The sequence below is a fragment of the Enoplosus armatus genome, chromosome 20, assembly GCF_043641665.1.
Source record: "Enoplosus armatus isolate fEnoArm2 chromosome 20, fEnoArm2.hap1, whole genome shotgun sequence".
Lineage (NCBI taxonomy): Eukaryota > Metazoa > Chordata > Actinopteri > Centrarchiformes > Enoplosidae > Enoplosus > Enoplosus armatus.
Genome location: NC_092199.1, coordinates 12,135,913 through 12,163,349, shown reverse-complemented (window position 1 = coordinate 12,163,349; position 27,437 = coordinate 12,135,913). Strand labels below are relative to the sequence as shown.

The following is a 27,437-nucleotide window of genomic DNA, read 5'->3' as shown; positions in this document are numbered from 1 at the left end:
GAAAAAGCACAAGCCATTGTGTGAAGACCTGAGTTAGTACAGAGCACCACAAACAAATCCAGCATCATGCTGGTGGATCCTTCTGTTAACATTATACATTGACGGTGTCCTCCTTGCTTTCTTAGCTCAACATCTGTTTAGGGAACATCCATGACAGTCCTGGGACCCGGTCAAGCATCAGGCAACAGGCCTAGGACACAAACACCCTGAGCCTTTGTGTTAAAAGAGGAGGGTTCAGAGATCACCCAGCCAACAAAAGCCGTTGACAACAAAATCAGCTTGTTTCATTGTCTATATAATGACCCTTTCCTGTTACTGCTGTTTATTAGCATACAGTGATGACAGCCTTTGTTTATCTTACTGTTGTCCTCTTTATATTTCTTTCACCTGTTTTTGTTTTTACATTTTCACATCTTATACAATTTTTGGTTTATGTTTTTGTGTTGTTTTTTCAGGATGTAAAAGTTTTCTTTTCTACAGCTATAAATTAAACCTTATTTTCAATTCTATTTCCAATAAATCTGTGGTGACCAGTATATCTATTAACTCCATGTTCCTTGTCTTCCTTTATTTTTCATCTATGAAGTACATAAAATCAGTCTGTAAAGTCTGCGTATATATTTTTTAAAAACATTAAAAAATATATGCAAATAAACAAGTCGTGTGTGTCAATCCACTCACTCAGCCAATTGGGCCACGAGAACACCACCAAGCGGAACCACAAGCGTTGGGGAAATATTACCAGACGGACCTATCGTCAAGTGACACCAGTGGTAAGTTTCTGAACACAACACGATTTCACGGGAACCAAGAAAATAGAAGAATTTTAAAAACTGTTGGCTGAAACTTGTGCCTGCTCCGCTGAGCGTGTCAGTGCCCCTGAAGCGTCGAGTTAAACAGTTGAGTCTGAAAGGCGACTTTCAGCTGAAAACCTGCAACACCAGAAGACTCAGCATGACCGAGCAAAGGCTGCTGTTTATAGGTACATTATGATTTCATTACAAGTGCTGCGCACTTACCCCCAAAAGTAAGGTATCCTAATGTTTGCGTGAATGTTCATTCAACAGATATTGAACCTAAGTCAAACAGCTCCGCTCCTGTTGACGGCAGAGCTGAGAAGCCCCTCTGGACTCGCAGTGACAACACCTTCAGATTTAACTTCCACCCAGACAACTCTCCAGCACTTCAGGAGGAAACATCTCCACCGTCAGACCAGGCTGAACCAGCAGCGAGCCGGGCATCCTTTACAGGAGAGGGCTCTGCCTTTGCCTTCAACTTTCAGATACCTCCTGTTACACCTGTTGAAAACATGGATACGACAGAGACCCCAGACGCCTCCTCTCCAGGCAGCCAACAGTGCGTCCAAGAGGAAAAGCCTTCCCCGCTGCAGGAGGTTAACTCTCCACTAGAACCGTTGGTGCAATCAAAAGCCAAGAAGAAGAAGAAGTCTGGAAAGAAAAAACCCTCGGACAGCACAGAGCCGCAGCAGAAGCCAAGTTCGGCTGAGGGGAGTCAAGGAGGCGAGGACACAGAGCTGGTCAGTGTGAAATGTTTTCTTTTAAAGTAATCATGGTGGGTTCCAGTTGATTAGCTGATTTTATGTCTGCATGTCTTTCAGAGTGCAGAAGAGCAGCTGAACAGACAGCTGGACTGGTGCATCGAGCACCTGGAATTGGGAATGAGGTCCCAGAAGGGTACACCAAAACAGAGTATGATGTTTACCCGACATATCACCAGTTTACACTTGTCACTAAAATGCATCCAGAAGTCCTGAAGTCCAAACAGGGCCACGTAAGCAGTTAAATGTGACAGATACTGAATTGCTTTGAGGTGTGACAATTTTCTCCCCCTGCAGAGGAGGAAGCCTCTCGTGCCCTGAAGACTCTACGAAGCTCCAAAGCTCCTCTGGCCAAGAAGAGGCAGGTGATGCGAGCCATGACTGGAGATTACAGGAAGAAAATGGATGAGGAGAAGAGCAAGCAGCACAAACTCATGCAGAGCGGTGAGTGGATTTTAGCAGTAGACTGATTTGAACAGGAAAGGTTGCTCACTGTGTTAAAAGGTCCATCTTGGAACTGTGAACATTTTTAGGTGTGGTTGAAGTGCTATTAATTGACAGATTTCTCCAGTCCCAACAGAAATTGCATCAGCTCAGGTCAAAGTTGTGTCCGCTTCTCCAAAGAAATGTGTTTTCCACCGAAGAGCTGATGTCAAAACCCAGACACCAGCCACAGAGGAGCACCTGCAACAAACTGTAGCCCAGGATACAGGCTCGACATCTCAGGCCCAGGGGGAGACGTCAGCTTTTGTTTTTACTCCATCAAAGGGGGAGTTTCGCTTCAATTTTCTCTGATTTGTACCCTGAAGACATGTTTCACCATACATTATGTTGGACTGTGGCTGGACAGTCTGGTCTGAGCTGTGTGCTGGACATTCTTTGTGATGGAAACAATAAAAAGCACATAAAAGAAACTGACACTTACCATCACAATGCGTATATTCAAAATCTTTCATTGCTGACTGCTTGTATCATATTTCTAAATAAAACATGGTGTGTTTTTATTTGCATTGTATTTTCTTGAATATTGTTTTGTAAAATTATAACAAAACAGTTATAAGTAAAGCACAATTTGTGTAAGGCGTGAGTGGGCTCACCTTCAGCTGTGGCTGTGATTGTGGCTGTAGCGATGGCTGCTTTGGTTGTTATACTTATGGCTGTGACCTTGTACTGGTAACACATCTGTCATATCTGATAGAGGCTTTCTTGGCTGATGGTAAATGCAGCCGGAGTCGGAGCAATAACCAGATCCACAGCCACAGCTTCTACCAGCACAGCCAGGCAGAGCCGCTGCAGCTGTGCTCACAGCCAGTGGCTGTTTACTGTCGGCAACATTTATTACGAGGGGGCGCAAAATAACCTTCCGGGGGCTGCGTAGAATACGTTTAAGTAACACTGGCCAGATATATATTAATGTTTTTGCTGTTAAAAAAGTTCAGCAGTACCTTGCAAACAGGAAAGGGCGGGGCACGGTTCAACACGAGCACAATTGAGTGTGACACACAAAACAAAAAAGTTTCAGCCGCTGAGAAAACAAACTAACGGTACCTGTTGAGTGTAAGTCTTTAACTCTTGACACTCGGCTACATTGTGAAATATTGGTTCGTTGAGGTTGTCGTTTGACAGTTTGGGGAATTCATATTAGCCATAGATTAATATGTAGGTGTGTGGTGGGGAAAAGTTCATACCGGGATAACGTTATCTCGCAAAGCTAATGTTGAGCTAGCTAAAAGAGCAAAGTTGGGAATTAAAGCTAGTAACGTTAAAGATATAAATCAACACGAGCCTTCAAGTAACTGCAAGCCAGAAGCTAACTTAGTATTATTATATGTACGTTTATCACAAGCTAAACCCCGGAACATTTAACAACTCTCGGTGTCTGATATTCAGGTAACATGCCCTTTTAAAATGTGAATCCAGGGCTTTGTTGTGCTGAACATTTCGTCTTTAACTTTGGTGCTCAGTCTCAGGGCCACCTCTGTTTTCAGGTGTGTGGAGGGGCGAGTGAAGAGGTGGAAAATGTCTGAGCTTAGTGACGAAGCCAGTGAATCAGAGCAACTGGGTGCCAGCCTCTCTCTGTGGCTGGGTGACTCCCTGGTGCGACCTGAGGAGCTGGATGTCCCTCTGGACCTCCACACCGCCTGCTCCATCGGCCAGTACGACGTGGTGGCAGAGTGCATCAAAAAGTGGGTGCCTGTATAATAATAGATGTATAATAATGTAATAACTAGATGTGTTCATTTCATCCACAGCCTTTGTGGCACATTTCACGATGTGTATTAATAGTTTGTGTCTTGTCAGACGTGTGGTGGACCTGGATGGCAAGAACATTGGAGGATGGACCCCACTGATGTATGCATCTTATATCGGCCATGACAACATTGCAAATCTCCTGCTGGAGGCTGGTGTGAATGTAAATGCTTCCACTGCCAAAGGATTAACCCCCTTGATGCTGGCAGCAAGCTGTGGGAATGAAAGTATCGCATACTTTCTGCTGCAGGTACAAAACGGCTCAGACAGTCACAGTTCATGCCATGCTACTGTATGTTGGTGTGTTCAGAAATCCAAGCAGGACATTTGCTCAGTTAAGTTTTATTTTTGAATGCAACATCCCCATGCAACATGGTCACACTTTACAAGTGAAATCATGCCGAGTTGTTGGATTGTTTGTTTTGTTGCCGGAGAAGTGTTGTATTCATAAAAGTGTCATTGGAAACAGAAAGCAAACACCAATGTCGTAAAAGGCATTTCTAATGCAAAAGGCTGCTGTTTGGCAGGTTACTCTCAATACCCAGATTTTGGCTTTGAATGTACCAACAAGGAAGGTTTCAGCCTTCTCATGTCTCAGACGTTTTATCATGCTAAAATAGCATAATATATATATATATATATATATACATATTTGACAGCAACCGACACACCAACATGTTTCAAGTCTTAAGTCTGTAAGTTGATTTCATCATCATAAACATCAGTGCAAGCTCCTACAATATTGTATAAGTCCATAGGAGTACTTTAAGGTCAGATCAGGCTGGGTCTTTACCCAGTGTATAGGTCACAGAATGGGCTCTTGTCAAAGCAGCTGTATTTTGTGTTAAGACTTTCAATGCCAAAAACAAATTTGGATAAAACAAATTCATAAGCTGAAGTTTCAGCATCAGCAGTCTTCAGCATGGGTTGGGTTTTAAGAAATGCGCTCTAGTAAAGATGAAAGTCTTTGTTATTTTCCTGATAAGGTGTTTACAGCTCTATGTTTTAACGCTTTGTTACTCAGAGTATGAAAGGCCTTTTTGTTTTTTGCACCCCAAAAGCAAGGTGCTGAGTTGGAGCTGAAGGACTCTCGAGGCTGGACCGCTCTGTTCCACTGCACGAGCACAGGCCACCAGCAGATGGTCAAGTTCCTGCTGGATAACAACGCTGATGCTAATGTCAAGTGAGTGTGTCATCACCAAACTACTGCAACACTCTATTCAGACAGATTTTCATTACTTTTTCTGTCATCCACAGGGAGCCAGGGTCTGGTTTCACTCCTCTTATGGAGGCTACTGCTTCTGGACATGAAATCATTGTTCAGTTCCTGCTTGATCACGTGAGTAGGGTACCGTCCACAAATGTGCTCTCTACGTCTTTACTCTAGACGGAGCTACAGCACCAGGAAATTTGCCACTGAGGATGGGTGATGCCGTTACACAAAGAAGAGGCTCATTGTCCTGCTCACACAGAAATCCTGACATCTGTTTTGTTTTAATCCTTTACAGAAAGTTAAAGTGGATGACCGCAACGCTAAAGGAGAGACTGCCCGTGCCCTAGCCATGATGTACGGCTATACCAAGATTGTCAGCCTCATTGACTCACGTACTCCAAGGATAAAACTAGGTAGTTGTTGAAACAGTTTAACTACTCGGTTATTTCTACAAAATACATTGTTGTCCTTTCTTTTTCTTTTATTTTCTGATTTTTTGTGTGTGTGTTCCAACTTGTCAGGACATTTTGAAGACCTGAGCTCCTCCGAGGACTCGGACAGCGCACCCCCGAGGTCGAGTCGAAGCCGAGCTAAAGGCGTTAGCATCCATGATGGGCCCCAGGCCATCGCCAAGTTCCGAGTAGGAGGCACCAGCAAACTGTGTGGTAGTGTCACATAAGACATCCAGTCTGCCAACCTGTATTCGCACTGTTACGAGTGTAGTGGTTCTAGTTGTTAAGTCAAATTACACAAAAGTTTGTAAAAAAAGGAACTATAATCAGCCTGTGCAATTACACTACTTTGTGTACAGCGGGTAGTTTTTCCTTGAGTGTGCTGAAGGACTCTATATTGAGGTTTCATCACAGAAATGATAACAAAGACACTGTATTTGAAATTAGGCAGAAAGCTTTAGTCTGTAAAAAAAAAAAGCACTCATCACTGGCATGCTGCCATTCATTACTATATCGTGGGTTTCTTAATACCGCTTTGCCCCCCACAGAGCCTCCTGCAGTGCCGCCAGGCTTCATGGCGTTTCGTGATGTTGGTGAACAGAGTGAGGGCATCTGCTACCGTGACGTGACCTCACCCATCAACGAGCTGGACGGCCAGAGCAACAGCAGCAGAGGTGAGAGGCACATGATTGCCAATGTTTTGTGACATCTAAAATAAGAAGTGAAATATGTGTCTTTGGTAGAAATATGATCATTGATTAAAGTCCTGGGTGCCTAAAGCAATTAATTTTATATGATACCATCACAGATGACAGTCCATTCTTTGACAATGACATGCCCACCATGAGGAGCAGCAGCAGCAGCGAAGGCCTGCCTCACGCGATTGGCCTCAACTGGGAAGGCTCCGTGGAGAGTAACGAGGTGGACACATGAGCACAGAAATCCCACTGTTTTGGAGTCAAACACCAGATTTGATTCAGATTTGACACTGTGTACTTTTCTCCACCAGGACTCTGACCAAGGCAAAAAGAGCAGCTCTCGCAGAGTAAATAAGGGTCATCATTCAAAAGGCAAAAGTCGCCATGGAGGCAACGATGCAGCTCACTCCAGTGGTACAGTGAACTGTGGGATGCGGCCACATGTTGGTCTTCCATCCTCCTACACTGGTCCAAAGGTACGTCTACGTTTGCTCACTTTTTGATGCGTCAGTAGTTTGACCTCTAATGGGGTGTGTGTGTGGCTCATGGCCCTAAAACCTTCTATTCTTGTAGGATCTGGCAGAGTTCTTGGAACAACTTGGCTTTTCTAAGTATCTCCCCTTACTTGAGGAGCAAGACATTGACCTGCGGATATTTCTCACCCTGACTGAAAATGATCTAAAAGAAATAGGGATCACGTAAGACCTCAAGCCTCTCTTACCCCACATTTACCCCAGGACATACAGAGTTTGTTTTCTCGTGGTATGAAATGCTGAATCCGTTGTTCTTGCTCTCCAGATTGTTTGGACCCAAGCGTAAGATGACCTCGGCTATTGCAAGGTGGCACAGCAGTGCTCGACCACCCAGCGATGCTCTGGAACAGGCTTATGCCGACCAGCTTGAGGCCAAGATGCAGGAGATGGCCATTCAGCTGCACAAGGTAACGAAAATAGATACTCACTGCCATACAAATAATTCACATTTCTGACTTTTACTTGACCAAACTGAAAACCTTTTACCCACATTCAACCAACTCTCTCCCTGTGAAGCGCTGCGAGGCGGTGGAGAGCCTGCAGAGCCAGGTGTCTCAGGAGAAGGAGTTGCGTACCGTGATGGAGGGATGTCTGATGGAGGACAAGATGGCATGGAGGAGGGTCCATGCTGAGCTGGTGGAGAACCACCGGCTGGCTCAGGACATGAATGCCACACTGGCGGAGTGCAGGGCCCGTCACACTGAACTGCTCTCCTGTCTTACTTCTGATGGGAATAGCAGCTCTTATACTGGTGTAGAAGATAAAGGTAACACTGGTGTTAAAGGTGAGTTGAGGTGTCCTGTGCTGGATAACACCTTTTGACAATTTGAATGATTAAAAAAAAGTTAATGATTTTACTTCTTCTCACAGCCGGAGAGGGCCTGACACGCTCCAGTGTGGTAGAGCTAATAAAGAAGCTGGATTCCCATGAAGAAGAACTGGGTAAGATGGTGTAATGCTCAGTGATGATGTGTTAAAGTGGTTTTGTGTCATCAGATGAGCCTAATGCTAATGCCTTGTTGTTTCATCTTCACAGCGGGAACCTTGCAAACAGTGCTTCAGAGTCTGAGGCGACTGAGTGCCACTGAAAAAGTCTCAGATAGCTGGGAACGGCCTTAAACCTTAACAGGTGAGTACTTACGACAAACTCTCATTGGATGGACACAAGTGCTGGAAGAGAAAATAACTTTTGTTTCTTATCTTTTGAAGAGGCCATTTAGCCAATATTTGACGGAGGGTGATCTAACCACCCTGAACAACCTCACTGAAATGGGAGAAGGCCAAAGAAAAGGCTGGCTCTGTTGGACCAGAGCGGCTCGGGGAGTTAAGCAGCTGATCTCCTGCTCCTCTGGGATTGGCTGATGGACCAGAGCTTGCCAGATGTGGACAAGGCCAAGGGCAACGGCAGCTGCTGCGGGGAAATGACAAACAGGCAGGAAGGGTAACTGGCCCTCACACGCTTGTGCTGGTGTATTACTGGACTCCTTTGGTTGGGTTGTGAAAACGCACAGAGAGGAGGAGGGACTGATCGAGGATCAGAGGCTGTAATACTGTGAACTTTTAAAAAAAAAACTGTACTTTCTTCCTGTATGAAATGTGGTTTAAATTATGATCATGCCACCAGCGGAAGGGGTACATTTAATAAAAGTAGTTAAAGTTCTGCAGAGGTATACTTTATTTGAATGATATCTTGTTATTTGTGTGCTGTTGTTAGGTGTTTGAAATATAATGTCCTGCTGAGTGCTTTTTTAAGAGCTTAAATGTGTGAGACCATTATGTTCCACCAGGGAAGGTCTTTTCAATCCATTGTACTGTAATTCTGAGGTCATGTATATACACAGATGCAGAGTGATAAATAGTATTCTTTTTCAAACCACAAATACCTGACAGTCAGTCCAGTTTCAGATTTCACTCAGTGGTGCAATCAAGTGGTTAGTTACCTTTCAGTGGATTCACTGTGTATCTTCTTTAACGTGAGCCTGAAATCCTCCCAAATCTTTAAAATGCCAGATAGTCTTGGTTGTATTTGGACGTGAATTAAAACCTTGTTGTCTGAAAGTTGAAGGTGGATACTTCAATTCTGTGTCATTTTTCTACTTGACAGAATTGTCAAATTGACAGATGTGTACATGTACAACAGACAATCTTTTTTTTTTTTTTATTTAAGCATCACATCCTTGTAAGAAAGACAACTTTTGCTTCTCATGTCATCATTCATTATTCATAATTATGTACCAAAAACACTAATTTCATGACAGCTTGCAACTTTATTTCAAGCCCCACAGCATTGATGTTAGCAGAGACATGAAAAGCTGAGTGGTTATGTGCACACGTGTGGACAACATGATCCAAACAGTACGTAGAAGAAAAAAATAGAAATACCCACCAGCAGCATAGTCATGTTAGGAGAGGGCAGGTCAGTGTAGACTGAGCCTCGGGGTCAGGGATTCCCCTCCTGCTTGAGGAGATGGGAAAATGACTAGAGATGATGATTACTGTACCAGTCATATGTTAAGCTGTCATAAAAAAATGCTGTTTACTAACCACCTGTGCTACTGTTCAAATTTGCATTTTAGTTTGTGCCCCATTCAAATTTGTGTTTTGAAATTTGTCATATGGCTGCACTGCTTTGTTTTATTTTTTTTATTAGTATGTCTTCTGAAATCTGTGAAAGCTTTCCTGTTTTGTGTGCCAGAATACAGCATGCTTATGTGTCACTAAGACTAGTTGAATTTTTTGAAACGGTCCAGGGGCAGAGGACTATCATCTATTCAGATCATCTGCTACTGATTTACACACTCGATGGCAGACAAGAGTGGAAGACAAACACTTGTGATGCTGAGCGCCATCCAGAATGTAAATGTGACCAAATACACACAACCAGTGTTGAGTGTTGAGAGTTGAGACTGGACTGATAAAATATTCTCCTTCTCTCAGTGATCATCTGCCAGTAAAAGTGACAACTAGACTGTAAAATCCTCCAACCAGTTGCCACCAGGCCACACAGTACTGGGATGTAACAGGGACTCTTAGAGTAACAGTCACATTTCACCCAAGACAAAGCTGTTCTGTGGAGGTTCATCTGGACAGAAGTCGTCTCTGTTGGCCTCTACACTCATCTGTTGTGCATCTCACAAGCAGTGAGCTATTACAAACTATGATCAGCAGCTCACATTGTGTCTAGCTGGTGGACTAGACTCTAGTCTAGAGACGAGTTGCCAGTTGGGATTTCTGGGCCCATGAGTGTTAGATGTGGTCGGTAGTAGTGTTCTTTCCCTCTCACTAAAGTGCCCTCAAGCAAGACTTCGTATCCTGACTGCTCTGCTGGAACTGCTCTGCAGACAAGAGCAGAAGACGGGATGTACTGGGCAGCTGCCAGGTGTGAATATTTGCAGCTGAGTGAATATATGAAGCTCAAGTTCAAATGAATTCAGCCTACAGTGACAGCCACTGTAGATTAATCAGAAAAGCTGTGTATACACTGAAAGGAAGCGATTTTCTGTCAAATGCAGCTGACAAAACAGACTTCACTGGTGCTAGTTCAAGTGTCAGTTCAATATGTATTGCTTGAATAAGAGCTATTTCTCATATAAATTAAGTCAACATTCAACATTACACTCCTTCAAAATAAAGTTGTAAGTGTTATGTACAAACAATCCACTTAAGATGAGCAGACAATTATTTCTGTACAGCCTTCAGGATTTTACTGAGGGGTTTAAAAACAATGTAAAATGCAGCAAGTGTGAATTCACAAAAAATATTATTATATTCTTTGAATATCTATCGTAACATCTGCTTATATACAAATTCACCAATGGTTCAAATCCACCAATTCAAATACAAATATGAATCCACTCATGATTGTGTTTGCTCTTGAATGGCTGTCCAGGAGAGCACATATAAACCTCTTCCTCCTTTAGACTCAGTAGATCAGACGTTTGACTCGTCTCACTTCAAACACATACACACAGAACTGTCCGTCTTTCCAATGAGGAGGACTGAAGACATCTCGTTTGTCTGTGGTGTGTGTGTGTGTGGGATCCAGGCCGGTGTGAGGACTGACTTCCACTCCCACAGAGCTCTAGCTGTGTGTGAACAGTGCTTGCAATGAGCTCAGGTGTACTCACACAGGTGACCACAGCCAGCGGGGCAGTGAGCGCTGTTCTTGAGCCAGTTCATGATGTGCTCCAGATGTCCACCGTGGCTGCAGCCCTGACACCACACAAACAGTCCCTTCACCACATGGTGGCACACTGCACAAACGCTGGCACACTGGTGGCACCTAGAGGAGAGACGCAGGGCGATTGTCAGAGCTCGGATTGTGTCAGAATTAAATGAATGTTCAGTGACAACATAAGCAGTAAACAGAGGAATTACACTCGAAATATCAACAGGAGCTGTTGCTAGGCAACCAACAACAGAGACTCCTGGAAGTTACTGGTCATAACCCCCACGAAAGGGTTTTGTTTAAAGATTAAACAAACAATACAACATGTAAATTAGTGACCTTTAGAGTTGCTAGTAGTTGGATTTTGTTAGCCAGGTTAGCGGTTTCCCCCGTTTCCAATCTTTATGCTAAGCTAAGTTAGCCGGCTGTTTGTAGTGGTACCGTACTATCAATCTTGTTATCATTATTAGATGTTAAGATTTTTGCTTGTTTTACAACAAAAACAACTAATTTCAACAAAATTGGACAGAATTTAATAAAAGTAAACAATTAAAAATGACTTTATTGAAGCGAAAGCAACAGTGTTTGTATGAAATATTATTTGCCTTTTGTAATCACACAAAAAGATTACAAGCAGTTTTATCATATGTTAATACATATAAATAGCGCTCTCAAATTAAATGGTGATGCATTGTTTGTACCTGTCACAAATCCAGCCCCTGTTGCTCATTGGCCGCTTGCAGTTGCTGCAGTTGATGTGCAGTGTTGTAGACGCCTGGTTCAGGCCGCTGATGGCGCTGCACGTACTCAACTTAATGACCTCGTTGGACACGTTCCACAACTCGAAACGCTGCAGCAGGTCTATGTAGGACATATACCAGTGCTCCTGAAATGGAAACAACTCGTTCAGGGTCCGCTTAGGTTGTAATTGAATTTTAGGACTTGCGTGTTTTAGTAGTGGACAGGTAAACTATTTACAACTACCAGTCATACATAAAGGCCTACAGAATCCCTAAACTTCTAGTCCATGAAATGGTGAAAATGCAGCTGTATGTTTTTACAACACTAAGCAAGCACCAGTGTTTTCTATCTGACCTGGGTGAGGTCATCAATCTCTTTGCGGATCCGGTCCCCTAAGACGATAAGCACTGACACAGCCATCTGCACGTCGCCCTGCTCAGCGTAGTAGCTCAGCATCTCCCGCACAATGGGACAGAAGAAGCTGGCAGGCAGATGTGGGCTGAACAACGGCTGGGAAATGGAGATGAGTGAGAAGGACTCGATGGGTGTCAGACAGGTGATTTCGGCCTCGTTGCCGCTGACGTGTGGGGAATCGGCCTTGTCCTGTTGAAGGTGCTCTGGAGCGGACGGGTTATCCATGATCTCGTGGCGCAGCTGGAAGGCCTCTTGGGGCAGCGTGTACTCCTGCTCTTCTGTTGTGACAAAAGAGACAGAGATAATATTAGACAAAAGAGCGCTGAGCATGGAGGCAGTTATAAATAGCAGTTACTGACGTAAGCAACTCTTTAGTTTCCTCAGAGATGTGACTGTGACTGACCTGCCTGGTTGTCATGCTCCATAGAGTAGAGGTCATCGTCATCTAACTCGGCATCACCGAACATATACTCAGCCTGGCCCTCACTGCCTTCTGTCTCCTCATTTTCTGAAGGGAAAGTGTATGAATGGCTTATTAAGTCTTGAATATTATACAGAGAACATACGAACAACCAGATTGACTTCTACTAGTTTTAATGGCCACTCTCACCTTCATTGTTATTGCTGATGTGTGAGTTCCCAGGCTCCAGGTGGATGTTGTCCTGCCTGCTCTCACCTTTACTGCGCTCCAGTCTGCTTTCTGTGCCCATCCCTGAACCCATTTCCTTCATGCTGAAACTGAAAGCGTAACGTACCTCAGCGTTAGATGTTAAGTCAGTAAATGACTGGCATTACTGTTTTGTAATGGCACAATAAAAAGCTAATTTACCTGTTCATTAGAGGCAAGGTGCCCAGCTTACTGAGGTTGTGGTTTGGACCGGGCGTGAGGTTTGCTGGGTCAGAGAACATGATTCTCAACATGGTCCATGTTGTGGAAACCTTTGTATTAAAGAAAAAAAGACGTGTTACAAAGTGACGGGTTACTGTAATCACATTGCTTTTTCCTAAAGTGGAGCACGGCTACAAGTTCAAGAGTTTGTCTCTGTCATTACTTACACTATTTCTGATGATGAGGTGGTGTTAAGTCGACAAGTTTATTGACTCAATTAATGCAAATAAACCTCATTGAAGGGTCTAGGGCGAATGTAATGAGCAGACTAGAGGTGAAGCAATTAGTCAATTAATTGATTTGTCAATCGATAAAACATTTTTTTTTAAATATTCGTTGCTGTGTACGATCGTTTAAGTAACTTTTTTGGCTAAAATGGCAGAAAGTCTGGTTCCAGCTTCTCAAATGAGAATGTTTTTGATTTTCTTTTGTGTTTTATGATAGTACTGAATATCTTTAGGTTATGGACTTTTAGTCGGACACAACAAGACATTTTACATTTTATTACATGGGCTCTGGGAACTTGTGATGGGCATTTTTTTAATGATTTGCTGACATTTTAGACGACACAATTAATCGACAGTCATCTGTAGATTTTTAGATAATTAAAATAATAATTGGTTGCAGCCCTAATCCAGTCTGTAACAGTGGTTACTTTTCCAATAGAGTAATGCGTAATTTATTATGTTTAAGAAAAGTAACAAGTAGTGTGAAATCAATCAAATTGTTTTGCAATAATATATCTATCAGTTATTTTAAATCATAATCTGTCACAGTTACATTTAAACTGACAACATCAAAACTAAGCTGCGTTAAGTACAGATTTGTTCCTGTATGGATCTGTCTGACCTGAGGTCTTTTGAGCTCCCGGGCCACCTTGGCATTGTGATCACACAGCTCCGCAAACGGCTTCCCACTGAGGAGGTAGAGTTGTGCTGTCTTGACAAACCAGTCCATGCGGTTACTGTCCAGGTCTGTCTCAAAGACGCTAAGGGCGCTGGACACGTGGGCAAACTGTTCTGTCGGGTCGGGCTTCTTGAAGAAAAAGATGGGGTAGCGGCGGTCGCCTCCAGGGTAAGGCTTTCTGTTGGCGTCACTGCTAATCAGACTCTCCTTGGCTGCAAAGGCCAAGTCACCAAACAGTCCGAAGCACAGACCCTCGGGGTTGGCCTTGTCCACGGGACGAGTGGCGTCCTTGAACATGTGTTGGTAGAGTGTGCTGTCCTTAGAGCCAGAGAGCAGGAAATGAGGGTCGTGCTGGTGGCGCCACACAATACCAGTGGTCACATCTTTGTGTTCCTCAAAGGTGGCGAAGGGAATGAAAGGTCTGCGGACGTCCCACACGTAGATGTTGTGATCCACCATCATGGAACAGGTGGCTAAATGAAACTTCCTCTCAGGCCGCCACTTGACCCGAGCCACTGAGGCAATCGTCTGGACACAATAGATCTCCTTGGCCCGGTTAGTGGTCATGTCCCACACTTTCACCATCTTGTCTCTGCCGCCAGTGGCCAGCCATCCCCTAGCATGGAAACAAAAGGAGAAAGCCATTAACGAATGACAATAATTAAAACCCACTACTAAAGCATTACTAAATGCAAGTGAGATACAGTATGATACCTTTAGAAAGGAAAACCTCTACTTTCTCAGTTGGTTTGCGTCACAAAGTCTCTGTCTTTTACCTGTCATCAGGGTGCCAGTCGCAGCAGAACACAGGGCCAGTATGGGCGGTGAACATTCGCTCGTAGCGGTCCGGCCGCCTGATGTCCCAGAGCTGAACGTTGCCATTCTCAAAGGAAGCAGCAAATGTGAAATAATCCTTCATGCTGAACTGGACGTCCCTTACACTCTCTGACTGACCTAGAAGAAAGAAGAAGAAACACAATTCCAAAAACAGTGAAAATACATGGACTGAAAGTATACATTCAAATGCCCAGAATAATGTCGGTACATCACACTGTTAAGACATATCAAGATGAGGTTTATGCCATGCAAAACTCTCAGAAGTTGTATTTCACTTGTGGGAAATTAATAGTTACACGCTGATGTTTATTATATAATATTCTACCTGAAAACGTGCTGACTGACTCCTTCTTGCGCAGGTCAAAGCACTTCATGAAGCCATCCTGTGAGCCACTTAGCAGCATGTAAACCTCTGTGGGGTGGAAGCACACCTTGTTGACAGTGCGTTTGTGCTCAGTAAACAGCTGGTCCTGCTTGTTACGAGAGGGTTTCCCCAGGTTCCAGGTGACCACCGCCCCGTTGGTGGCAGCCGTGGCCAGCAGGTTTTCCTCCATCTGGTGCCACATAACATCCGCACAGCTGAAGTTGAGAGAGGGTTTGCGGCCGACGCGTAGATTCAGCTTCTCCACAAACTGCTCCTCCTCCAGTGCGTAGATCTTGAAGATGTTGCGGCCGGCTACCACCACCTGCGTGGCGTCACGGCACACGCTGATGGCATTGGCAGGCGCGTCCAAGTGGCAGAACATAGTCCGGCCACTGACGGCATTGCTGCTGAGGGCTGTGGTAACCCGTGACATCTTCTCCATGTTTCTGGTGGACAGTGATTTTACTTGAGCTCAGAAACAATTAAAATGTCAAGATGCATCAGATGAACTGAAATTGATTTGCTACTTTTACAGCAGTCCTATAAGAGGCATCTGAGCAAAATGTAAAATGATTTTAAGGCAGTTCAACAATCCACCAGAAGGTGGCATAAGATGCTAGATTTATACAGCACTTTGTGTAGGGGCAGAAGAGGTGGCAGTGTGTAACAAACAACACAGTATTATATCTATTTTGAACATTTTAATGAAACGGCTGCAGTACTTACGTGGTGAAGAATTGCCGGCCTTATCAATGTTTGCAGCAGCACAGAGTCCTCTTCACACGCTCCCATGAGAGCCAACTTGCTAGTGAGAGATTGGCATGTGAGCTACACACAGCATGATACTATCCGGGTTTATAGTTAGGACAGATATCTTATGTCTATTGCAAACAAAATTTAAAAATATCTAAGGAAAAGATCGGTGTAAACTTTTGTCACACAAACATGAAATCTAACACTGACAGATGTAAACTTTGACATAGTTAATCACATCATCTGAGGATGTTTTCACTATAAATGTAAGCATATAAAAAGATGCCCAAAAATTTGTACTTCCAAGATGAAACTAGAAAATGACATGTAGTGGGAAATATTTAGCAGCATCTAGTCAAATGTATTATATCAGGATAAACCCCTTGGTATGTATCATCTCGTTTACAAGGGGGTCCCAAAGTAGCACATCATCGCTAACCGTCACCTTCTTGCTTTAGTGTTACATTTTTCAACAGATTATTTTAAGTTTTAAATACTGTCAGATGTCCACTCTGTTAGTTTACCTCTGACTGCCGCGGCTTGCTTGTGTCCATCACCTTCTACCTCGTGCTGGTGATTGATTAACTGCTGCTTTGTGCTCACGTGAAGATATAATGATGCTGTGATCCCAACAATGTGAGAGAGCCTATTCACCCAAGTAACATGTGCAGCATTAACACTATTCAGATTGACTACCAGCACCCACTGCCTAAAATTACACCCTTGATTTCGTGCTTTGGTGACGGTTCATTTTACTCATAAAGGGGTTCAAATGAAGCTAAATATATCCGCTAGCTTATTCGCTGTGTCCGCTTGTCTGCTGCTGTGTTGGCTGCAAATAGCTGAACTCTCTGTACAGTGTGTATTTGCACCATAAACATGACAGGAATGTGATGCTAATGCTAGCTGGCTAACCTAGCTACCGAGCACTTTTGTAAAGACGAAACGTGCACGACAGTTTAACAAGTATGTCACACAATTAAAGAAACATGGAAAATATATCCTATGAAGTTACAGTGTCCATGCGAAGACAATAACGAAGTATTTCAGGGGACAGACCTTCTGCAACTGTTGCTCACTGCTGGCGGTACCGGAAGTAGTATTTTGCTCTATCATCTCGCGGGAATTCCGTATCTCATAACGGAAGCACCGTCACTATATTACGATTCATTCAGGAGTTTACAGGAAATTAGCCGCAACTTGCTGGTTTTTGTTTTTGTTTTAGGTGTCCTTCAAACGAAGGTGAGCGCGGCATTTGTTGAATCAAAACGAGGCACTTTAAGGTGTGAAAATAACAGACTTTTAATGTGCTGTTGGCCATTCTTGTAAAATAGAGCTTTGCATTATGTTTGTCTGTGCCTGTAGGAGATGGTGTGAGCTCTGTGCTGCCATGAGTACTCTGTTTGCCTGTGAGGATCCAGCCACATGGAGGGGTGTGTACGAGAAATACTGGGATGTAGTGGAAGCCAAGGCCAAAGGCAAGAAACCTGGAAAGCTGCTGAACCTTGACAAGTGGTAAATCCTTTTTCCCTCACGGCTACAGTCACAAAATCAGACTCAATTTCACTGGACGAGAGAGATGTAGACTCAGTAACATTTCACACTGTGTAGTAAATCTTTAATCTGCTGGCTTTCAGTATGTTATAGAATGTATTTATTTCTCAAAATACATGTATTGATCTAAGCATCTAAGTTAATTCTTGACCTTTGAAATATTTCGACAAAACAATCTCAATTCAAGGTCGACTCACTTTCCGCGCTTACAACTGTATCACAGTGTCTTCATCACTGGAGAGGGTTGGCTCAATTGTCATGGAAAATTTTTTTTTTTTTACATTCCAGCTCAGTAGCTGTATCATTCAATTACTGCACGTTTAGTACTTCTCCTCCATGTTCATTCATATCAGTAAACGCCATCGGCTGATGAAGGCCAAGTGATAAAGTTGAAAGACCTGGGAAAACAAATAGAATTGTTTTGTCAAATCTCGTTATCTGCTTTTACAATAGGTTCACAGTGTGTCTTTTTTATGAATGTAGATGTAAGAAAGTATATCTTTGTTTATCCCTGTATATGAAATGTGTTCTATGAAGTGAGTTTAGTCGACCTTGCTTTGAGTATAACATGAAAGGTAATTTATCCCAATATGTGTGTATCTGTGATCAGGTACCAAGAGGAGCTGCCCACACTCATTGCAAGTCGACCTGACAAACATGTCACTCTGTCAGAGCTGGAGAAACTGATGGAGTGGAAGCTCACTGTGAGTAGCATCTAACACAAAGTCATAATAAGGAACTTTAACAAGGAACTTTAACACACCCACACAAAAATTTGTTGTCACACTGCTCCAGTAAATACTCCTTCAAACATGTATAGTATCACTATGAAGAGGCACTCACAGTCTTAACAGCACTCAATGCATCAGCTGTGTCCTTGAGTGGCCCTGTGTGCTTTTTCTGCAGAGAGGGAAGTTCAGGCCGAGGCTGCAGCAGCTGGTGGCTTCCAACAGCGAGGACACTGTGGAGAAATGTTCCAGAAAGGCCTTCAGCCTCCTGCCTGATGTGCAAGCAGGGATCGCAGAGCTCAGCTCCCTGAAAGGAGTCGGCCCAGCCACCGCTTCAGGTTAGGACGCGCGTGTCTCTTCTGTTTCTTTAAACTTCGAGCAAATAGATAAAAGCTTATGGATTCATACAGATAAAACGTGTCTGTGATCCTCTTGAAGCCCAAAGTGATTGCCTTCTCCTTAAGGCTGGGACTCCCTGCTCTCTGTTTAAATAGTTTGTATTCACTTCATGGCTACACTCACCTTGGCTTGGGGCTGACTGTCCATTTTTGCTCCAGCTGTGTTGGCGGCAGGAGCTCCAGAACACACTGCTTTCATGTCGGATGAAGCCATGGAGAGCATACCGGGACTGAAGCCCATCCAATACACAGCCAAACACTACGCTCTCTACCTGGGCAAGATGGTTGAGTGGACTGAAAAACTAAACAAAGGTTAATGACGGAGAACCAAGGGTGGTAACAAGTGCATCTGCACTGATCCACTTTGGTATTACAGTGTTGTAGATGCATCTGTATTCTGCTAAGTATGGTACTACTAAATAAGATACTACCATTGGTTTATAAAGCACCAAGTGTTTTATGCCCAAAATACATGTCTGATCTGCTACTACATTATGCACCTTCTAGAGTTCAAAACAAAACGTGAAGAAACAGTGTTGAGTTTTTATGCACCACGTGTCTGAAACCCCCCCCCCCAGAATATTGAGGTCTGCTGCAACTGTCTTTTCTACTAAATCCTGGCTTAAAAACGTTTCTTCTATTTCAATTTGGAACTATTAATTCATATTTGGCTCCGCACTGTAACTCTTATTCTCCTGTTAAATCAGTTTTGTTCAAATTTCGCTTGTGCCTATAAAAAGCAGAAAGTGTCATGTTTTATTGTTTTACAACATTGCATCAAAGGGAATTATATGTGGCTTTTTGTCCCTTCTCAATAGAAAAAGACCATTTTAATGTGTTTTGTATTTTATATTTGTAATTAATTTAGATCACTTTGTAGAAATACGCTTTCACTTTCACATTAAAAGGTATTTTTCTGTTTATCAGAATAAAAAAAAGCCACATTAATTCTCCTTTGATTCTGCTGACCGGCCTCCCCTCTCGTCCTCAGTGGATCCCCAGCAGGACTGGACGCCCCACAGGCTGGAGTTGTGTTTGTGGGCGATGACCACAGCCAAACAGCAGCAGCTCCCACTTCTAAAGGATGTTGATGTGAAGGCTGGCAGTGTGGCGGGGGAGAAGTGCTCGGACGCTGATCAGAGACCAGCAAAGAAGCTCAAAACAAGATAAAAATTACAATTATTGCACAGATATTCTTTTTAACATTAAACTTGTTTTAATGTTTGTCAGATTTTTTTGTTGTATTTTTCCACAATAATAAAGCCTTTATATGAAAAACAGCACATTGAGCATTTGTTTAAATTTTCTTGTAGAACTTGTGGGATGAGGTTTACAGATGTTGTGTGAAAACCCTCAAACATAGGGTTTATTTCATAATTAATCGGTTAATCATATGGTCTTAATCATATGGTCTCGTTGCAGCTCATTGACAATGATTTTGTGCTTTAAACACACTAAAAAAGCAGTAGGATGTTGCCACAGTATTGTTCTTTATTTATATTGTTTCTAAATTAAAGCAAAGTACAATGAACAGTACAAAATAAAACAAAATATATTCATATATATACAATATAAAATGGTTCCGTTCAGAACATTTAAAAAGTACAATAGATTGTGAAATAATTAATGAGGACTTTGATATAAATTATCCATATGTAAATTTAGTTTTCCTTTAGTTTCCTCATGATCGAGAGAAAAATAGCTTCTTCTGCTTTGTCTTTTTGTAAACGCTGTGTTGGTACAACCTCTTGTCTGGTCTGAGAGATTGAACCTCATTAGCTTGGCACCATTTTATCAATACAAGTAAGCAGCTCAGGAAAAACTACCACAGCAGCACACATATGACCTTTTTTTTTTATTTTTTAAATTCTAAACCGCTGGAGGGAAACTACTCTGATTTTAAGAAACCACCTGTGATATTTGCATGACCTCAAGTGGCTCAGGCAGTATTTGTGAACATGGAAATAATCTGAACCAAAGCTAGAAACCAGGAAACCAAGACTTTAACATTGTTCTCTGCTACAAACCAGAAAATGCACCCTCAAAACCCTGAATAATGATACACACACAAACTCTTTTATGCTTGTTTCTAGCTGTGGTAGACAAAAATCAGTGTTCACTAATCCACTTGAAAACCAGAACGTTCAGTGGCATTCCTCATTTAAAGGTTAATATTGTAGACTTTAAATTCTTAGCATGATGGATAGTTTGATAAATTGTTGAACTATGACAACCTGCAAGCATTGGGATTCACAGATGCATGTGGAGTCTGCACTGCAGTTTTGTGTCCCAGCCAGTTTATTTTGTTTAATTTTACCGGCTAATTAACATAAATTTAAAATCGGACCCTGTTTAACACATTTTAACTCATCAATATCCAGGATAACTTGGGAGATAAAGCCAAATGTCTGTACGTTTGGGGCCCTAGAACCCCTGAACCAGCATTTCAGGTTTCAACATCTTCAGTAAAACACTACAAGTGTAACTTTATGCACTAGTGAGCGTCCAGTGACTGTTGTTGTAAGTACAGTTCCATCTCTGGAGCTACAGTAGCCTGCTTTGCCTGCACAGTCCTGCAGTGAGACTTACCCATATATACAGTATCTAAGTAGCAATAAACACTAAGAAAAGGCAACCTGGCCTGCTTGTTGGCAAGCAGCAGTTCAGAGCAGCTACTGGATATATTAACAACGTCAGTTGTTTGCACTGCGGCGTCTTTCTCTTATGGATTCTGTGCATGATCATGTGGATTATACCGTACAGCTAAGAGCAAAGCAGCCTCTCCGCCCGGTGCTCAGTCTCATGGGCTTATATAGTGTAACAAGGCATTGGGCATAACAGCACAATGGATTGGCATAGGGAGGTAAAAAAGCATGAAAAGATGTTTATGGCAGTAGAGAATATGGCACACGCCAACATGTCAGTTAACTACATTATAATAAGTGCAAAAAAATAGCACACTTATGACAAAACACAGGAAATAAGAAACAGCAGTCAGAGACATGTCAAGTATGCTGCAATGAACAGCATTAGACTCAAACAAGTTGGCACTAACCTTTTAACATCATCCTGTACCGCATGCCATGACTGTATCGAAGCCAATCAAGGAGAGCATGTGGATCACCTGTTACTGATAGTCTGCTCCTACTCAGCTCATCCCTCACTGTGCCTTCCTTACACTGCTGAAAACAAATACGTCACTCAAAGACGGCAATTAAATTAACATCATGCAGCCTGTCAGATCCACTTATTAAAGGAAGATGTCCTGTTTACGGTCTAGCTTTGGGCTCCGGTGTATCCTCGCAACAGCCATGCATCATCCTGACACTGGGGGTGTTGTGACAGGATGGGGAAAGCATGGACGCCGCTGCGTTGCAGCCCTGCTGAGGTTTGGTGAAGAGTAGATCACTCCTCACCTTTAACATGAGCTGCTGTCTGAGCGCAGGAGAGGCTTTTTATCAGACAGGAGACATTTTAGAAGGTGTGTTGGTGCTGTGGTTGGCTCAGGAACAGGAGACTTGGCCTACAGAAAAGTAAACAAACTACTCCTGAAAACTGATTGTTTAAGATCCCTCTCAGTTTTTCCTCTGTTGACGATGCTTCTCTCAGAAGAGATTTGTATAAATAAAAGAAACACTAGACATTTCTCTTTGTATGAGAAGAACTCGATCGAGTAGGGGCAACAAGAATTCACAAACCTTCGATTTTAGTCCTGCATGTACTTCCGGGAGGGGTAATATTCACAGTTAATGTGTTCTACAAAAACATAGCCATTTACTAGCCCTTTTTACAACCCTTCTGGGTTCCTATGAATCTTAAGTTAAAGAGGCACATTAACCTCCTCTCAGGCACCCTCTTCATCTTCATTATAGGCTAACAGGGTGTGTATGCATTATTCATCAATGTATCTTTGCTATCCAAAGCAATAATATTTCCTAGTATACGCAAGAGTTTCCATCATGGATGCATTACTACCACGTATTGGCTGATCTTTTCTTTTCTCTTTACGCATCTGAAAATGGCTTATTCTGGCTATTTTATACAGATTCCCTCATTTAACACAGAGTCTTCTGTTACTACAGACAGTATTTATCACCAACTATCAAAATTGGCAAATGCATAACATTTTTTCCTCAGGCAGCCAGCGGACATTCAAATGAATTATTGATTGAAAGTCTGAAAAATGGAACGTAGCATGGTTAAATGTAATTGCTATCCTTGCCTCAGCTTTCCAAAAAGCTTGAATCCCTCTGGAGATAATATACGACAGAAGCCCTGTCCATAATTTGTTATTTGCAGAAGAAGAACTACAGCGAGGCGTCTGCACACTGCGGGGGACCGTTTAGAGATGTGAACACTTGCGAAATTAAGCTGCATCAAGTTTGAGTCTACACAGTCGGCGAACAAGTTGTAAAAATGAGTCTAGCTACATGAAAATATCTCAAACAGTCCAGAGTTTCACAGGCATGTACTTGCGCAGTTTGTCTTCTTTCGCCTCACCTGTTGAATATACACAATGAAGAAATGATGTTTGGTCGCACAAAAAAAAATCACTGAAGCTACCAATCAGGGTTTCGAACCAACAAACATTTTTTCCTCTGCTTTTGCCCTCTCGAATTAGTTCTTTCTATGGCTTATTTTGTAAAGCACTAAAGATTTATAAAATCAAGTGAGCTTGAGTAGCCGGTGGTCATCGAACAAACCAGGGGATTCTGCCTCATAGACTATTTTTCAGAGGATCAAAGCCATACAGGAGTTATCAGGAGAACAACAATCATAGCATTAATTTTGCACCATTTGAAACGTTTCTCTTTTCCCCTTCAAAGAGGAAAAAAAATACAAATAAATATACTCTTGGTTATGAACATACAATATACACACATCCACTATCAAATGAAAAACTGGGACAACTTAATAACACTCTTTTTTTTTCATTATAGGTACATTCCTTTACAAAAGTATACAGTCCCTAAGAATGAGAAACTGAGGTATAGACTGGGCCCGACAGACCCCAATGCCCTCTGGGACACGAAGGTCAGAGGTCAGGTGATGACACATCCGCGCCCTCCCCAGTTCAGTCTGTCAGAGCGAGAACAGGCAGAGGCCAGTGTGTGTGTGTGTGTGTGTGTGTGTGTGTGTGTTTGTAGTTTTGTCCTCTTCGGTTTGTCCACGTTGACCTACAGAATCAGGCAGTGGCTGCTCTCAAAGACGAAGAGGAGAAGTGTGTGTGTGTGTGTGTGTGTGTGTGTGTGTGTGCGTGTGTGTGTGTGTGTGTGTGCGTTCTTGTCTCGCTGAGAGCCACAGAGCATGACATGGCATATTTTACACGGTGCGCCCGGCAAGTTGGTGCTCAGTGTTTGACAACAGCAACAGGAGGAGTTCTCTCGCTCAAGCGATGACCATCCAGGAAAACTTCATCTATCACTTTCTCATAAACTTTTTTTCTCGCCTCTCCCTTTCGTTTCCCATCTTCACGTCTTGTCCATGTTGTGTGAACTATATTTCTGTATCCACAGTGTAGGTATAATGCCATGAAAAGAACATAGGAGAACTGATGCCGTCTTATTTTCAAAGACCCCATGAAGTGAAGATGACAGTGATGCCTCTCTAACCTTAAAGTACTCCTCGAGGACGACACAATCCACATAAAATTTGCCTGAAATCATTCATTTAAAACTTTTTCCTCCATTCTTCCTGCAACTGCTCTGGCAACTGGATTTCTTATTCCTTTTGCACTCTGCGGCAAATAATTTTGTATTTTGTCAGTTGTTTTTTTTTGTTTTTCAGTTAGTGTTTCCAGCAATTTTGCAAAAAGCCACAGTGTGACCCCTGTGAGAAATAAAAAAAATCATATCAACAATCACATTTCATTGGTGCTTCTGTGTTTTTGTTTTTATTGCTGCCACCAGAAATAAACATGCTCTTCCTGAAGTTCTTCTTTAAATCTTCTCATGCAGCACTGATTTGTGGCACAGTCAAGGGACTCTGCTTACTCTACTCTGCTTAAGTGCCTTTAAGCAAAACACTGAAACCCTGTGAGTTTTCAGGGGCGTCCCTGCAGCTGATCCTCATCTCTGACCTTTATGAAAGACAGAACATTTCTCTTAGCGTTTTGCCAGCATCGTCACCGCCGATGCCTCCCTTTAACTCCTTTTCCTTTATCACCGGAGGCACGTGTTATGAACTCTTCTTACTTGAGGCCTTTACATGAATGAAAGATGCGCTCAAAGAAACGACTGATGAAACAGCTTGTCAGACAGCATGACGGCTAAAAGCTCACTGAAAGGTTAGTGCTGGTAATGTGGATGAGATTTCAACGTATATATAAAAAGATATAATGCTCCTCAATATGGATCTGAGGAACTGTCACCTGTACTTGTTGCTACTGTAATCCCTCTTTAATAAAAGAGACATATTTCTTTGATTTGCAAAGTATCTGTAAAAAAGGATTCTTGGTCGATTTTAGTTTTGAATGATTTCATATCATTTCATTTGGGTCTAACTTGAGAGCAAATGGAAAAGTTAACTATGGCCAAAGGGGAACCTTTGTTTGGAACAGGGTTGGAGTCAGTGTGTATGTGGAGGAGGGCCTGTTGGAGGGTGGGGGGCCTTCATGAGGGAGGAGTTGGTATCTGCACGCCCAGCAGATCATATGCAAAGATGTTCCAGAAGATGGCAAAGAGGAGGAAGGTGATGAAGGAGAAGACGATGACCCACCAGGAGCACTGTTTCTGCAGGCTCTCCTCGTAGCTGCGCAGAATCAGCAGCCCCATGCTGATACCGACCACAGCCCCCGACAGGTGAGCCATGAAGCTGGGCTGGGGCCCCGAGGAGGGCAGCGGCGGTGAGAAGCGGAGCCAGACTGCACGACCCACCTCCGAACTCACTGTGGAGGACAGAGAGGAGACGTGAGTGACAGAATCAACGTGGAGAAATCTCTTTAGTATCTGCTCATGACTGGAGCTGTGAGGAAATCAGGCCAGATCAGGGTCCTGTTCTTCAGTCATGGCTTAAAAGAACTGTTTGACATTTTGAGAAATGTACTTATTTGCTTTCTGGTGGAGAGTTAGATGGGAAGATTGAAACCACTCTCATGTCTGTACGATAAATATGAAGCCACATCCAGCAGCAGGTTAGCGTAGCTTAGCAAAAAGTCTGTAAAAAGGGCGAAACAGGATGGCAGAGCCTAGACATAGTCCAACACATGACCCCCCCAAAAATGGTCTTTTTTACACTTAAACAATAATTTGAATAAACAAACGAGATATGAGCTTCAGACGCGCTGCAAGGAGGAATCGGCCACCTTCAGACAGAGCCAGGCTAGCTGTTTCCACTCTTTAGGCTAAGCTAGGCTAACTGTCAGCTGGCTGTAGCCTCATACTTAACGTACAGATATGCGAATGGTATCAATCTTCCAAATGTAAGTACATACAGTTGTTGTTGTTATAGAGTCAATTATAAAGCATAGTTCTACTAGTAAATCCTATTTGTTCTCCTGAGTCCTTCATAATTGTGAATTCTTGCAGGCCACAATATATTACCATATGGTTATTTAACCAATAAAGTGAAGCCCTGTCAAAATCTCTTGGATGGCCTATTTTAAATACATGATACATTTTCAGTTTAAGTGTGTCAAATTAAATGTATACAGTGTGTACTTATGATTCAAGTACAGTTTGCTGGTTCCTTTGGTCTGGCACTTTTACTTGAGTTTATTTGTCTTTCCCAGGAAGAAAGGAGTCATTTGTATAACTCACTTTTCCACATATAAAGAACAGGGCCTGAGTTGACTTTATGGCCATGCCTAAAAATGAGCAATACAGTGTCTTCTTCTGAAGGCAAAGAAAGGTCACATGAGGATTTTAAATGAATATTTATTCTAAAAATTGCTTTCAAACGTTATTTGTTGTTGTTTGATGCTTCTCTTCCAAAGTCTCTCTAGCTGAATAAATACTCACCACTGAGCAAATGTTAATTCAGTCTTCACAGTACCTCACACAAACGACGTGTCACATTTTATTCTAAAAATGCTGTATTCCCTGTTTGTAAATCACTGAGGAGAAATATCACATTCCAGCAGAGACTCGCTGCTCCTTCAGTTCGGGGGCGGCAGGCTCGGGACAGATGGAGGGAACATATTGCTCACTAATGAAAGTCACAGTGTATCGGCCCTCGTGTGGAGAAAAAGGACAAGTAGTATGACTCAAAAGCTTTGCAAACAGAGCAACATGTCCAATCATAGAGCCTCTCACTCTGAGCAATTAACAAAGATAGCGTGAGTCTGTTGCTTTCAGAGGTTTTTAAATCCCACTCGGATGATAAACACTCTGCTACCATGTTAAAATGTGAACAGGTGCTGAAATGAAAGGTTGTACAGACTCTGCTAACTATAAATTCAACATAAATAGCAACAGCAGGAGTAGAAGCGCAGGGCTATCAGAGTAAATCTGGACAACTTACTGCAAACTAGTGCCAGGATCATGCGGAGCAGCTTGTATGGACACCGCATCCCGGCCCAGTTCTGCAACACAGAGCGAAAAGTGTCTCGTCAGCACAAACAATCACGACACTGACAACCATTATTTACACGAGTATATTAACAGTCTGGGAAGAAACGCCTCCGTTTCTGTCCTCTGGACATATTTAAACCTGAAAGAAAGACGATCCACATTCGTATGAGAGAGAGAGGAGGCAGCACTTACACTACGCACAGAGGCGATTATACACCTGGCTGCTCTTCACTCACTGGTTCCAACCCAGTGGCACTCTATTAATTAGGGCTACGATAATTTAACAGAAGGGGAAAATGGGCCAATAAATAGCCCTTGTGATTCTCACGGGGAAAAGAACGATGGCATCCTGACTTAGAATAACACATTTACTCCCAGGGATGAAAAATTGTTCCTGGCTGTGGGAATATGACCCAGGGCCGGTGTTTCTCCTCTGAAAAAAGAAATGGTGAAGGCCATGAAAAATTAAAG

The 27,437-nt window shown here is 42.8% G+C and overlaps 5 protein-coding genes across 7 annotated transcripts in view; 3 read left to right on the top strand and 2 right to left on the bottom strand.

Moving 5' to 3' along the window:
- Positions 1-851: 851 nt before the first annotated feature.
- On the top strand, positions 852-2,546 carry c20h8orf33 (chromosome 20 C8orf33 homolog). Of its 2 annotated transcripts, none has more exons than XM_070927562.1 (5): positions 852-982; positions 1,068-1,537; positions 1,619-1,709; positions 1,856-2,002; positions 2,139-2,546. In XM_070927562.1, exons 1-5 carry the CDS (start codon positions 955-957, stop codon positions 2,351-2,353), a joined length of 951 nt encoding a protein of 316 aa, XP_070783663.1. In that variant the 5' UTR covers positions 852-954; the 3' UTR covers positions 2,354-2,546. The 2 variants fall into 2 exon arrangements, with proteins under 2 accessions (XP_070783663.1, XP_070783662.1); XM_070927561.1 differs by having other exon boundaries at positions 2,130-2,546.
- Positions 2,547-3,080: 534 nt separating this feature from the next.
- Positions 3,081-8,782, top strand: anks3 (ankyrin repeat and sterile alpha motif domain containing 3). Its single transcript, XM_070926934.1, has 16 exons — positions 3,081-3,115; positions 3,547-3,744; positions 3,860-4,058; positions 4,870-4,991; positions 5,066-5,147; positions 5,317-5,434; positions 5,543-5,686; positions 6,022-6,147; positions 6,282-6,394; positions 6,483-6,647; positions 6,745-6,869; positions 6,970-7,111; positions 7,221-7,488; positions 7,575-7,646; positions 7,741-7,833; positions 7,914-8,782. Exons 2-15 carry the CDS (start codon positions 3,578-3,580, stop codon positions 7,821-7,823), a joined length of 1,926 nt encoding a protein of 641 aa, XP_070783035.1. The 5' UTR covers positions 3,081-3,115; positions 3,547-3,577; the 3' UTR covers positions 7,824-7,833; positions 7,914-8,782.
- Positions 8,783-10,447: 1,665 nt separating this feature from the next.
- wdr24 (WD repeat domain 24) lies at positions 10,448-16,372 on the bottom strand. Of its 2 annotated transcripts, none has more exons than XM_070927387.1 (11): positions 16,301-16,372; positions 15,750-15,828; positions 14,985-15,469; positions 14,599-14,776; positions 13,766-14,438; positions 12,857-12,966; positions 12,638-12,765; positions 12,431-12,535; positions 11,968-12,305; positions 11,574-11,758; positions 10,448-10,986 (listed from the first exon to the last, which is right to left on the bottom strand). In XM_070927387.1, the coding sequence occupies exons 3-11, from the start codon at positions 15,463-15,465 to the stop codon at positions 10,818-10,820; spliced, it is 2,367 nt and encodes a 788-aa protein (XP_070783488.1). In that variant the 5' UTR covers positions 15,466-15,469; positions 15,750-15,828; positions 16,301-16,372; the 3' UTR covers positions 10,448-10,817. The 2 variants fall into 2 exon arrangements, with proteins under 2 accessions (XP_070783488.1, XP_070783489.1); XM_070927388.1 differs by having other exon boundaries at positions 11,968-12,302.
- Positions 16,373-16,948: 576 nt separating this feature from the next.
- LOC139303773 (uncharacterized) lies at positions 16,949-19,739 on the top strand. Its single transcript, XM_070927607.1, has 6 exons — positions 16,949-17,018; positions 17,142-17,291; positions 17,941-18,034; positions 18,237-18,396; positions 18,616-18,768; positions 19,448-19,739. Exons 2-6 carry the CDS (start codon positions 17,167-17,169, stop codon positions 19,624-19,626), a joined length of 711 nt encoding a protein of 236 aa, XP_070783708.1. The 5' UTR covers positions 16,949-17,018; positions 17,142-17,166; the 3' UTR covers positions 19,627-19,739.
- Positions 19,740-25,067: 5,328 nt separating this feature from the next.
- rhbdl1 (rhomboid, veinlet-like 1 (Drosophila)) overlaps positions 25,068-27,437 on the bottom strand; it is a 34,690-nt gene continuing 32,320 nt past the window's right edge. Inside the window, exons 7-8 of the mRNA XM_070927485.1 lie at positions 26,917-26,977; positions 25,068-25,342 (exon numbers count right to left, since the gene is read on the bottom strand). Of these exons, the coding sequence (XP_070783586.1) occupies positions 25,068-25,342; positions 26,917-26,977 (336 nt within the window). The remainder of the gene's footprint in view (positions 25,343-26,916; positions 26,978-27,437) is intronic.